General features: G+C 42.8%; 1 protein-coding gene across 7 annotated transcripts in view; it reads right to left on the bottom strand.

Moving 5' to 3' along the window:
- Nucleotides 1-14,023, bottom strand: part of ryr2a (ryanodine receptor 2a (cardiac)) — a 317,523-nt gene that overhangs the window by 56,570 nt on the left and 246,930 nt on the right. For 5 of the 7 annotated variants that reach the window (XM_014410059.4, XM_076887178.1, XM_014410055.3 and 2 more), the window contains exons 84-89: nt 13,083-13,130; nt 12,883-12,982; nt 12,412-12,491; nt 8,463-8,539; nt 6,608-6,681; nt 5,562-5,579 (exon numbers count right to left, since the gene is read on the bottom strand). In XM_014410059.4, coding sequence (XP_014265545.3) covers nt 5,562-5,579; nt 6,608-6,681; nt 8,463-8,539; nt 12,412-12,491; nt 12,883-12,982; nt 13,083-13,130 — 397 coding nt within the window. The remainder of the gene's footprint in view (nt 1-5,561; nt 5,580-6,607; nt 6,682-8,462; nt 8,540-12,411; nt 12,492-12,882; nt 12,983-13,082; nt 13,131-14,023) is intronic. The other 2 variants (XM_024799042.2, XM_024799043.2) reach the window with 1 other exon arrangement.

Below are 14,023 nucleotides of genomic sequence, written 5' to 3'. Positions count from 1 at the left end.
CGAATGGCTGCAATCCAGGCCATCCGTCGGCTATTTGTTACTTCGGAAACATGGCTCGAACAATTTCTCTTCAACGACGTAATCCGATAACAACCGATCTCTTTACCCGTCGGCTTCCCGTGGCTGTCATGCGACCGGCTATTGCAGTTAATAATACAACAGCTTCTTGACATTTTTTGCGTTTCTTTTTATCGCTGTGTGACTGTTTTCAATTGAAAGCATGCGTGCGCTAGTACCACTTGCCACGTGTTCCCAGAATCCTTTGCGGTTTTACCCCTGAATGATGTCACATTTTCAATCTCTATAGCACCCTGACTGCCAACAGGTATCGGGATGATACCTATTGGAAGTCAGGCCCTGTCAGACGCTATGGTCGTTCAGTGGGTCCTGGTGCATGACAATGGCCTCATGTGGTGAGAGTATGCAAGCTGTTCCTGGAGGATGAAAGACGTGATACCACTGACTAGTCAGGCCCCTATGTTCACCAGACCTAATCCAACAGTATACCTCAGGTACTTGTAAAATGTACTACATTCAGTCCATCCAACCTTGTTAGATTGCACCTCCAACGGCCCAGGAGCTCACTGATGGCCTGGTCTTGATCTGGGAGGAGATCCCCCAGGACACTGTGCTTAATCTCATTAGGAACATGTGCTAATGTTGTTAGGCATACATACAAGCATGTGGGGGCCACACAAACTACCAAGTTTGAGTTGCTGCAAGGAAATGTCAGCAAAATGGACTAAACTGCGCACATTATTTTTTCACTCTGATTTCATTGGTTTCATTTCCAATGAATGTCCTTTCATTGCTAACACATTACCCAGTTCATATTAGTAGATTAGTAGATATCTAGCATGGTTTTTACCCCATTGGGATCCAATGTTTTCAAAGTGTTCCTTTAACTTTAAGCAGTGCATATATATACATATATAATGTGTGAGTATCTCTGTGTGTATTGTCATGAAGAAGAAAGTACATCCCCTTTCAATTTGAAGGCTTTACATAATTAGGTCATAAAAAAAAACCTTATCAGGTCTTAAAATTAGTGAAATCCATCTTAAGATGAACAACAACACAAGACGTACTGTTTCATTATTTACATTGTGCCTGTACATTGTGGTTTTGGCTGGTGGAAGTTGTTTCACTGTGCCTTCAGGTCAGGGAATGGGTTTGGTTGTTTGGCGCATAAGCACAAACAACAGTTCAGAGTACCCAGCCTTCTTGGAGTCACTGGGTGGGGTGCTTCATCTGGTGACTGAGATGTCCTACTGGGAAACTTCAATGATCAGGTCCACTAGTCCGTGATTGATTTTGTGACAGTGTCAGCTGTCAACTGATCATCACCTGGCGGTTGGTTTAATCAGGTGGCGGCGAAGGATGCTGGACAGAATTGTGAAGGTGTGCTGAAAACACCTGCCAGAAGCCCTGGTTCATGAGATCTTCGACTCTCACCTCCAGCCTTCCGAGGGACGAAGGAATGCTGCTGGAGGTTGTTGGAGGTTGCTCAACAACCTCCATTGTTGGGCATGCTGAAAGGGGCAAGGTGGTTGGTACCTGTTATGATGGTAATCCCCAAACCAGATGGTGGGTGCTGGAGATGAAGGGAGCGATCAAGCTGAAGAAGTCCTACAGGGCTTGTGTAGCCTTAGGGACTTTGGAAGCAGCTGACAGGTACCAGCAGAGCCACATACCTTTCAGCTGTTTTTGTGCTCGGGTGATAGATGAAGCAAAATCTTATGTGTGGGAGGAGTTCAGTGAGGCCATGGAAAAAGACTGCCTCAAAGTGGTTAGGAATCCTAAATTCCTAAAGGCCCTGGGTTGTCCTGGTTGACGCATTGCATGGAAATCTGCAGATGTGCCTCTGGGGGCTTTAAGAAGGTGGGCTAGAGTGTGTACTTCAACCACAGGGGGATCACACTCCTCAGCCTCTCTGGGAAGGTCTAGTGTGGTGGAAAGTTAATTAATTAATTAATTAATTAATTAATTAATTAAACCGTATGACTGTTCCCACCACTAACACATGACCCTACGCTGTGTTCACTGCATCATTCCATGTTTGGCACTGATCACCACCTGCACTCATGTATATATCATGTATATATCTATCCACTTAGCACTTTTAATTCTTATTCTTATTTTTATATTTTTAAGACAGTATGTTTGCACTGAAGCACTGCAGCAATTTCCTAATGTTGTAAACCTGCTCAACATTTGGCAATAAAACCCTTTCTGATTCTGATTCTGATTAGTCAAACCTCGGATACAGGAGGAACAGTGCTGTTTTCGTACTGGTCGTGGAACACTGGACCAGCTCTTCATCCTCCTACGGATATTTCAGAGTGAGTGGGAGTTTGCCCAGCCAGTCTACATTTCTTTTGTGAACTTACTGGTCGATCTACATCCCTACCCTCACCTATGATCATGAGCTACGGGTAGTGACTATAAGAATGAGATCACGGATATACAGTGGTGTGAAGAACTGTTTGCCCCCTTCTTGAGCTCCTATTTTTTATACGTTTTTCACATTTAGATGTTTCAGATTATCAAACTGGCAATGAGCCACAGAATCTCAGTGGAATTCAGGTCAGGACTTTCATTAAGCCACTTTGTAAGTATTAAGAGGTGGACTTGCTGGTGTATTTTGGATCATTGTCATGCTGCAGAACCCAAATGCACTTCAGCTTGGGGACACAAACATATGTCCGGACATTCTCCTTCAGGATGTTTTGGTAGACAACAGAATTCATGGTTCCATTTACACCACAAGTCTTCCGTCCTGAGGCAGCAAAACAGTCCTGGAACATCACACTACCATCACCATATTTTACTGTTGGTATGATTTTCTTTTCTGAAATGCTGTGTTACTTTTACACCAGATCTAACGGGACACACACCTTCTAAAAAGTTAAACTTTTGTCTCATCAGTCAGTCCCCAGACTATTTTCCCAAAGGTCTTGGGTATCATCAAGATGTTTTCAGGCAAAACTGAGACAAGCCTTTATGTTCCTTTTACCAGCAGTGGATTTGTCTTGGAACTCTGCCATGAAGGCCATTTTTGCCCAGTCTCTTTCTTATGATGGAGTCATGAACACAAACTGAGGCAAATGAGGCCTGATGTTGTTCTGGGGTCTTTGTCACCTCTTAGATGAGTTGTTGCTGCGGTCTTGGGTTACCTTTGGTCGGCTGGTCACTCCTGAGAAGGTTTGCCACTGTTCCTTGTTTTCGCTATCTGTCGATAATGGCTCTCACTGTGGTTCGTTCAAGTCCTACAGGTTTAAGAAATGGCTTTTCCTTTTCCAGACTGAGAGATCTTAATTACTTTTTTTGTCACCTGTTCCTAAATTTCCTTGGATGGCAGCATGATATCTGGTTTTGAGGATCTTTTGGTGTACTCTACTTTGTCAGGGAGGTCTTATTTATGTGATTTCTTGATTGGAAACAGGTGTGACAGTAGTAAGGCCTGGTTTTGGCTAGAGAAATCAAACTCAGCTTTTCAACGATGTGATACACCACAGTAAATTTATGTTAGAACTAAGAGCATCTTTAGGATTAAGGGTAATTAGCAGCCAGGTGCTGCTAAGGCAGTGTAATTTATTAACTGATCATTGTCAAATATGACTACAAAAGCTGAAGTTTTGGCAGTTTGCTTGTTGGGAGATTTCATATCTGTATTAACACAGTGCCAAAGAGAAAACATCAGTGGAAACAGCGGTGACAGAGACTATTCGCAAGTGGGAAACGCTCAAAATAGTTGCCAATTTTTTAAGGAGTGGATGTTCATATAGTACAAACAAATTCAGGCACAAAAGATTCATGAATCACTGATTTCTGAATACACACTGTTGTAAATGACGCCGAATGTTTTTAAGGCATGCAAGGCCAAACTGGAGATGTCAGTCCATAATGCACACCAGGCGAAACCAAACAACATATCGACACAAACGCTTCATACCAACTACTATAGGCACAGTGGTGAAGGGGCAGCCACAGGACCAGCGCACCTTGCAGACAACATGAACTCCTCTGTATACCACTATTCTCGAGTCAAATATTTGGGAGGCCTTCTGTTCGACAGCCCAAACAGGGCCAATGCAACGGGTTAATGAGTAAAGTACATTAGCAAATCTACAAGAGAACAGCTAAAAAACAAAACTATCAAGGTTTTGCAATGGCCCAGTCAAAGTCCAGAATCCATTCTGATTGAATTGCCATGGCTGGACTTTTCTGGATATTTCTTGTCAGTTATTGCAGATCCAATAATCACACGCTGCTTCTGCATTTTGTCTTAAAGTGTGTTAAATAAATGACATCATTCAATATGCCATGTGTTGTTCATTTAATCATTTTAGAACCTGATAAAGACAATTATGATCTTTGCATTCAAAGGGGGCGTACTTTCTTTTTAACAACTATATACATGTAACCTTTTTAAAATATTATATCAGAACTGTGAGGTGAAAAAAACAAGTAAGAGAATTGAAAGGTTTGTTTACCACATGACTAAAATGAAATTAACCCTATCCCTAATTGCTGGGTGACCTGGTGAATGTTAATGTTTAAAACCCAAACTGGAAAGCTGCAGACCAAAGCAGGGAGCTGAACGATGCTTTAACACATGTTGAGCTGAAAGCAGCGGCATTGTTTGTGTTAAATTACTGATAACAGTCTGTAGGTTTATGATGACCCGTGACACCTTTCACTAGACATACAATACCTTATTCTAAAATCTTAAAGTGTGCAACTTTAATAGAGGTCTAGTCTACAATTTTATTTGGTATCTGGTTAGACATATTCAATCTATTCATTGCAGCCCTGAATGCCAGAAACAGACAGAAACTGTGGCTGAGAACACAGAGGGGAGTTGTACAATTCACAACAATTAACAACCAGCACAATACAATCTCCAGTACTGAGACACAACAATCAGCTGACATAAGTTTAACTGTAAGATTCGGGGGTGTGGGTGGCAGATGGAGGTGTGCTGTGCTGGGGGGACTACTAGTCATTTTCTAATTTTCACAATGTGCCAGACACTGTACAAATCATGAGGGGGAGCCATAGATCAGCAGGTTGTGGCAGGAAGACTGTGATTCCACCACAAAATCAAGACAAGACTTCCGCCTTGTCTTGATTTTCTTTTCTTTTAAAATGTATTTATTTATTTTTTAATTCTAAAACTCTTCATCAAAGTATCATAATGAGTTTGCTTATTGTTAAAAAGAATGACAAGATACATTTTACCTTAAAATTACAAGGGGAGTAATATTTATGTATCTTCAATACAGATCTTCTACAAAGATCAGTTACAGACCCAGAGGTATTATAAAAAGCACCAAGAAGACTTTGGTAATAACTGGCTACCTCTAGAATAGTTGAAGCAAAAAAAGTTGCTTCAAGCACTGAGCAGGTTGAGGACATCCTTAGAGGTCCACACTCAGGACCTGGACAGAACTGACACAACATGTGTGTGTGCGTGCGTGCATGTGTGTGTGTATGTGTGAGAGAGAGAGCGAGAGAGGCCAACCAACACACAAGAAAATGGCAGAAGGCATAATTACCACGCTCATGAGTGATGACTGAGGGAGGAAAGAAAGTGCAGTAAACCAAAATAAGAACAGGAAAACAGGGGGAAGAAAGAAACAGAGAAAGAAAGTAAGAAAGAAAGTAAGAAACAAAGGAAAAGATTACATATAGGGAAAAGAGCGCTTTTTTCGTCATGTGGAATAAAAAAAATATGTATTAAAAGAAAACCTAAAATATATAAAAATATACTACCAGAACCTTTTTTATTTGCTTTTGTCATCAATGATATGCATTTACAGTACTATGTAAAAGTCCTGAGGGATAAAGACAGGCAAAAACAGTTTGTACAGTGTTAATCATTTTGAAAGTCAACATTTGGTATGACTTCTAGCTTTCTTATCATTTCCTAATGTAGTCTTCAGGGATAGGAGCACTGTACAAGGTGAAACACTGTATAATACACTGTCAGTAACACTAATATACATTTTTATATTTAGATAATCAAATTATAATTTTTAATGTGTTGACTACTATACTACTAATCAAACTAAGAGGAATACTGTACTTTTTTCATGGAGTTGGGAAGAGTGGCGACATATTTTTATGGTTTGAAAAGTCTTTGTAATGTTTACAAACAAGAGATGTACAAGACAAATCATCAGCACGCTTGTACATCAGAAAATCATACTTGATAATGCACGCAAACCAGCAACACTGAATTACCACCTCATTTACACAGGAAAAAACAACAAAAAACCTTTTTATTGATTATAACGAACAATGTGAAAAATAAATGGTGGCTCTCTACAATCTTAATGTTTCTACAGTGTTGAAGGTTATTTCAGAATATTGTGTTGTTTTAAAAGCAGCTTTAAACTGACCATCTTTAGGTTAATTAAATACTTTAACTAGACCTAGATAAGTTAAGTATTTTAATATTAACATTCTCTATGCTTTCAATAGGTAGAAAGTTAAGGTCGTCAAACTCCATCCCGGAAAAAGAGATGTTTCATAAATTTTGGTTTTCGTTTCTGTATTTTTTCAAAATTAGCCCAAAAGGTATAAACATGGGGAATCTTACCTGATCCTTCCTCTGTCACCATTCCCAGTCCCTCTGCTTTATTTTGCCTCTCAAATGCATTTAGATCCAGAACACTAAAACAAAGACAAATATAGTGTGAATCACTACATCCATCGCATTTCTGCTCTATTCGTGTTTTTGTCTTGCCCTTGTTTGATGAGTGTTTTCCTTTTCCGTGGATTTATCCTATATGTGCAAGTCTCTGACCAGCAGTTTTATTCCATGTTTATGTTGAATATTGGCCTCTCATGTGGTTTTCAATGTTTTTATTTCATTGTTGTCTTGAATGCCCCATTGTCCATCTCCTTTATGTGTGTATGGTCTGTACATTTGCTCAGTCAGGCTGACATACACTCTTCCTAAATTGACATCTGGTTTATTTGAGTTGTTTGGTGGCTTTTTTTTTCTCTGCTACAACTGTGCCTTTTACTACCTTCCTAGGAATACTGTCAGCAAATAGAACCAAGTAAAACTTTTGCAGCCAAAATGACAACAACCTCAACATATAAACAATAATAATTTAAACCCTGCTAAAAGAGTTTGTACAGTTCGCCATTTCCTGAAAAACAAAAGTGCTGAGCACACAAAGTTGCCCGCTAGATCAGATTAATAACATTGCACAAAGTACAACCAAATTTGCAGAAGGTGCTGGCAAATATAACAGAAATAATGATATGAAATATAACACACAACAGTACAAGAGAACACAATAACTAGAATTTAATACAATATGAATTACTGCACTACGGTAGAGTGAAGCATGTACTTGTAATGCAAAGGTAACTACTGTTTTGCTGGGCAGTCAGTCAAGATAAGTGTTTGGCAGAGTTCAGTTCTAGTATGGTTCTGGAACAGAAGCAGTTCATAAATCTGTTTGTTCATGATTACAGGGACCTGAATCGTCTGCCAAAGTGCAGTAACTTCAACAGGTAATGTGCAAAATGGAATCATGTTTTCTTCTCTGCTAAGGCAGTGAGAGCTGAAAGTTTCCCCAAAGAAGCGAGTTTAGAGTACAGCTAGTTTCTGGGAAGACTTTAAGATCCTCTGAAGGGATTTTCTGTCTGCCACTGAGCTGTCAGCACATCTTACAGAGATGCAGAATGGCAATGAAGGGGGAGTTTCTCAAGAAGTGTAATCTCTGCTGTGCCTTGATAAGTGCAGTCTCTGGACCAGGAGTGATTTTCTGAAGCTTGTATACCAAGAAACTCGAAGGCAGGAACCTTTGCCACACAGTCTCTATCAATGTGTATTGGGTTATGATATTTGTTGTGCCTCCAGTAATCTATCATGAGTTCTTTGGTTTTGGTAGAGCTAAGGGTTGTTCTCTGTATCCCATCCTGGGGCTTCATCTACAAAGGCTGTCACATCTTCTTCTGAGATGTGCCAACTACAGTCTTCTCATCATCAAACTTAGCTGTGGTGTGTGGAAAATTGATAGGGATGCAGAGGGTAGAGAGGATGTAAAAGGAGGTTCAACACACAGCTTAATAATGCTGGTGTTCAATGTGACAGTGAAAGAGAAGCAGGGGCCTAATCTAACCATCTGCATGCGATTAGTCAGAAGGTCACTGATCCTGTGGTAGACAGGTGTGAAAGTTGTAAGCCAGTAGGTTTGGTGACCAGATGGACAGTAGTGAAAGCTGAATCTAAGTTTACAAAGAGTATCCTTACATATCTTCACTACTGCTCAAGATGGCATAACGCAGTATACAAGACAGTGGAGATGTCTTGGTGCATGGAAAACTACTTTTATCACATCTCTCTTTTTTTCATATAACACAACAAAGAGTTAGACCCTCTACATGATGACAACAAATACTTGCTTCAGCCCTGAAATAGGAAATCTTATTTATACCTGCATGACTGCATGAGACCAGCCAGACTCTGAAAGAAGCCCACGTCCTTCTTGTCCTTCAGATAATCTAACATTTTCTGTTAAAGATGACACAGTGAAAGCACAATAAGATACTGGAGTTTACTCAGATTTGACAAAAAACAGTCTACATCTGTCATTAAAATAAAAATACTGGTGGTGGTACCCCTCAGCCTCCTAGTAGATACACCTACAGTATGTATTTCAAAATCGTACATCCCCTTCTTCTCAAGTTATCGGATTCGCAAGGTTTTCCAAAAACCTGATCTCTGACTTCTAACTTTGAGGTCAAGGACACTGAGATTCCAACTTGTCCGAGATTTTTACTACTCCTATGTTATCAGTGTCAAAGTCCTGGATGACTTACTTCTCCAATTATCACATTCACAAGACTTTCAGAAAACTTGACCTCTAGCCTTGACCTTCAGGTCAAGGTCAGTGAGGTTCAGACTCGTATGAGATTTTTAGTAGATCTGTGTGGAAGGGTGGGGTCTGTAGCTCAGTTGCAGGGGAGGGGTGGTGCAGTTGGTTTAGAGGGCAGTGCGACGGGAGACTGGCCAACAGAGTTGGAGATCATCAGGGAGGCCCAGATGGCAGCACTTAGCCTTCTGGTCGTAGCAAAAACTTACTTTCCTGATGTCCATTGAGTGATCCTAGATCTGCTTCACCACCCTAAGACCACTCCTGTTGGTTCTGGATGGAGCTGAGGGATTGGCCATTTGCCTATGCCAGGTGGCTCCATAAGGCGGTGGCCAGGTGCCTGCAGACTGGCCCAATGAAGGGGAAAGGCTGCTGAATATGCTAACATTGGAGAAGTTCACGAGGTGGCTCACAGTGGAAAAAGTGGAACGGGGTCCATTTTCATGTGATACTGGCTGAGGATCACCTGGCGCCGCAGGAGCTGGTAGCAAGTTGGCTTGTCCGGGCCCGGAGAAGGAAACCCCGTGAGGTCCCACTGTAGCCAGCAGCTGTAGTGCACTGGCTGCCAACATTTAATGGCACCAACATTTAATGGCACCAACATTTAATGGCACCAACATGTAATGACGCTTCTCCCTGTGTGGGTTCTCTTGCGTCCCTCAACGAGAGCAGCACATTTGTTGGGGCAAGAGTGCTGGAGTTGCGGCTGGGACATGTCCACTGGGAGTGCCCGCTTGATGGAGATGGGGCAAGTGTTCCATGTCACTGGCCCTCCAGCGACTTCCTCTGGTCCAGGAGTATACAGTACTCTAGTAAGGTGCCAAGTGGGTACAGACCGGGCTATGGTGGACTCGGGCTCCACGCAGGCACACCCAGTTGATGGTGCAGAAAAGCCATTAAGAAATATCTTACAGGCAGCTCATTATAACCCAATTACTGGCCACATGCAATAAAAAAAGGGAACAAATCATGGCCTGTTTTTTTTTTTTTTTTTGGCATTTGAAGGGATGTGTGCCTGTGGTGTGCATCCAGCCCAGGATGTTGTACTCATTACCACTAATGGAGGGTCCATTTAAGTGCACTGGCATGGATCTCATCTGGCCATTTCACCATAGTGCATGAGGGTATCACTTTGTATTACTTTTGGTGGATTATGCAACAGATATTCTGAAGTAGTGGCATCCTGGAAGAGACACTGATTGACCAGGGCTTCATGTCTTGTACACTAAAAGAACTGTTTAATTACTGTCCATCAAATATGTTTGGCCAAGCATTCATCACCCTCAGAATGACGGGTTGGTAGAGCGGTTGAACTAGACTGGAAAGTCTATAATTTTTAAGTGTATTCATTAGGATGAGCAAAATAGAGATTGCAGGCTAGACTCTCATTTTTTTAGGGACTAGTAAAGCGCTATACAAATACAGGCCATTCACCTGTACAATTGGGGAGCTTGGCTGAGACAATTTTCACTGGGAGTTAAAGTACTTGTGTTGCTCCCTTTATCCATCTCAAAATTACCTGCCAAGCGGCAAGAACTATTGGTCACAGAGTGAGTGTGGGATGTTGACTATGAAAAGGTGCAGTCGGACAGGGTTGCAGGCTCTCCCCTGCATGGTCACACCACTCTCACAGAGTACCATTTTGAAATGTGCATTGGGGTTTCAGTGCATTCACACCCTTATAGATTGCCTAAGCAGAAAAGACAAATTACTCAGAAAGAATTGGCTGTTATCCTGGAGATAGGGGTGATAGAAGAGTCACAAAACATCTGGTGTAGCCCCATAGTTTTTGTGGTGTAGAAAGCTGGGTCTATATTGTTCTGCGTGGACTACCACAAGGTGAAGGAGGTGTCACAGTTTGATGCTTACCCCATGCCTCAGGTACAAGCTTATGGATTGGTTAGGTACTGCTCGTTTTATCATTATGCTGGATTTAATCAAGAGCTACTGGCAGACTTGTCTCTGGACAAAAAAATGGCCTTCTCCAGTCCATACAGATTGTTCCAAATGGTCACACTTCCATTGGCTTGTTTAGAGCCCCAGCCACTTTCCAGCACTTCACAGACAGGATGCTGTGTCCACATGCTGCATACGCCACTGCCTAGCTGGATGATCATCCATGGATCCATGGACCATCCATGGTGACATCGAATCATATGCAGCAGGTGGCCTGCAGCCCTGGAGTTCCTGAGGCAGGCAGGGCACAAGGCCAACATGAAGAAGTGTGCGGTTGGACAGAGGGAGGTACAGTATCTGGGGTACCACCTGGGAGGCAGGCAGTTGCATTCTCAAATGGAGAAAACCACAACCACTGCAAGCTGCCCGCATCTCGGGGCCAAAAAGGAGGTGAAGTGGTTGCTGGGGCTGGCTGGTTACTATTGTTGGTTCATCTCAACATTTGCGGAGGTCACCAGTCCCTTGACTGATCTCCCCTAAAAGGGTGAACCAGATCTTGTCCAGTGGACGGAGCAGTGCCAGACAGTGTAAGGTAATGAAGACTTTTTCTTCCCTTGTGTTCTGCAGACTGACACGTTGAGCAGAGGGCTGGGGGCTGTTTCATCCCAGCAAGTAAGAGGGGTTGACCATCACGCTGTCTACATCAGTTGGAAACTCTCAGAACAAGAAACCAGGTAGAGCATGGCAGTGCCTGGCGATCCAGCGGGTGGTGGACTCTCTTCGTTATTACCTCCCTGTTCAGATCGTGCCCCACTGCAGTGGCTCCACCACATGAAAGATGTCAATGCCTAGATCACCCAGTCATATCTGGCTTGCCAGCCTTATAAGTTCAAGGTGATCCACAGGCCAGGGCCCACATACTCAGGGCTGATTTTCTCTCCAGGGGAATTTGTAGGGCTATGTGGTGGGCCGTGGACTGTGCCTCAGCTGCGGGGGGAGGGGTGGTGCAGTGGGTTCAGGGAGCAGTGCCAGGACCTAGAGGAGGAACAGGAACTGAGAGCAGATGGCTGCGCATGAGGAGGCACCTTCAGTAAGAAATCTGGTGATAACAACCCGGTAAGGCTAAATTGTAAATAAAGACCAGTGCATCTTAAAACACTGTGTGTCTTACTGGGCAACATAACACAAAGGTGTGTTGCAGTACACCATAGTATCAATTTCAGCCCTTTTGCGCTGCATTCTCAAGATTTTCATAAAATTTGACCTCCGAACCTTGACCTTGAAGCCAAGGTTACTGAGATTTGAACTCATCTGATATCTTTAATAGATACACCCATGGTGTCAATTTCAAAATTCTATGTTGCATCGTTCTCAAGTTCATTCACAAACGTAGGTGTCCACGTCGCCTGTCCACCCAGGGTGATGACAAAACCTTTTACAACTGAGAGGTAAAAATCTATGAGAAAAATTTTAAATTTCAGTGGAATAGATGCATTATATTTCACACTTGTACCAGTTACTTTGAGTATGCTTTGTATAAATAACATTTGAAAATAGATAATATAGCTATAATCCAGCAGTCAATATAAATAACAGTGAAGTAGCGAAGCATTACCTGCTGTACGGTTGAGTTCCCACCATTGAGAATAGCTATGCCCAGTTTCAGAGTAGATGCCACCATGGGACCCATCTCACCTGGAGGAGAGGAACACCCACTCGAAATGACTCACTAGCATTTGTTAGCTTTTTAAATTTGTTTATAACAAAGAACAATTGAAACTTTTATTATTTTACTAATATTTTTTTGCACAGCATATTTTTAAACCAGAATGTCAGAGAGGTATTAACACATCCTGATTATTATCGGTTACAGTTCACATATTGTTATAATGTGAGAAGTACAGAAAAAAATCAACTGAAAAATCGAGAAGGCTCCCAAACAGTCATATCCAGAACAAATTACTTTTAACACATCAATGAGTAAGCAGGCATAGGGATTGGACAGCCTGGTTCTATCACAAGGGCCGTAATATATTTGCCACCACTGAGTTACAGTAAAGAGTAGGGGGTGATAGCCAAGACTTACCTTTACTAGCACTGATGGTTTGGAGCACCATCTCAGCAGCGCCACGGTCGTGCAGCCGAGCCTGCTGATACAACAGCTTCTGCTTCTCCATCTCTTTTTCCTTTGTTAGAAAGGTGACGCATATCATTGCAGACCATCTAAAAATGAAACTGCTAAAAAGTAGAGACTAGTGGAAGATTCAAGACCGACTGATCACCTACTTCAAAACTCTTCACTTCTCCATCGTCATCCTCTTCATCATGGCAACTCTGAAGGAAGGGAGAAAGGTGAAAAAAAAAGCATACAAACTACAGACTGTTTACTTAGGATAGATATAGCCACATCAGCGACGGGAAGTTCCAAAGCACTGAGGCATCAAACTTAGTGTTTTCGGTGTCACCATCTTTGTTTTTTTAAACCAGATGTTACGAATGATGGGTTAGGGCCGGTATCTGCTGCTTTGTGCAAAGATGAACAGGATGAAACTTGCCAGAGTTCTACAAAATGACCTGCAGCAGGACCATCCATCCATCCATCCATCCATCCATCCATTTTCTTCCAATTATCCAGGGGCAGCAGCCTAAGCAGAGAAGCCCAGACCTCCCTCTCCCCAGCCACCTCCTCCAGCTTGTCCCTGGAAACACCAAGGCGTTCCCAGGCCAGCCGAGAGATATAATCTCTCCAGCGTGTCCTGGGTCTGCCCCGGGGCCTCCTCCCGGTGGGACATGCCCGGAACACCTCACGCAGGAGGCGCCCAGGAGGCATCCTTGTCAGATTCCCGAACCACCTCAACTGGCTCCTTTCGATGTGGAGGAGCAGCGGCTCTACTCTGAGCCCCTCCCGAATGGCTGAACTTCTCACCCTATCTCTAAGGGAGAGGCCAGCCACCCTTCGGAGGAAGCTCATTTCTGCCGCTTGTATTCACAATCTCGTTCTTTCGGTCACTACCCACAGCTCGTGACTATAGGTGAGGGTAGATCGACCGGTAAATTGAGAGGCCACTGACATGAATGTCTCTGATCAACAATCAACAAACGACTTTATGATGGTGGCCTGGGGACATAGCTTCCTCTTGTCAACCCTCTGCTGACTGCCCAGCACTGTAGAGCCTGTCTGGCATTTGCCGTAGAATACCAGAATGGTCCACCACTGGTGCCCTATC

The sequence above is a fragment of the Maylandia zebra genome, linkage group LG8 (assembly GCF_041146795.1).
Source record: "Maylandia zebra isolate NMK-2024a linkage group LG8, Mzebra_GT3a, whole genome shotgun sequence".
Taxonomy (NCBI): Eukaryota; Metazoa; Chordata; class Actinopteri; order Cichliformes; family Cichlidae; genus Maylandia; species Maylandia zebra.
This window is presented reverse-complemented; position numbering and strand designations above follow the sequence as displayed.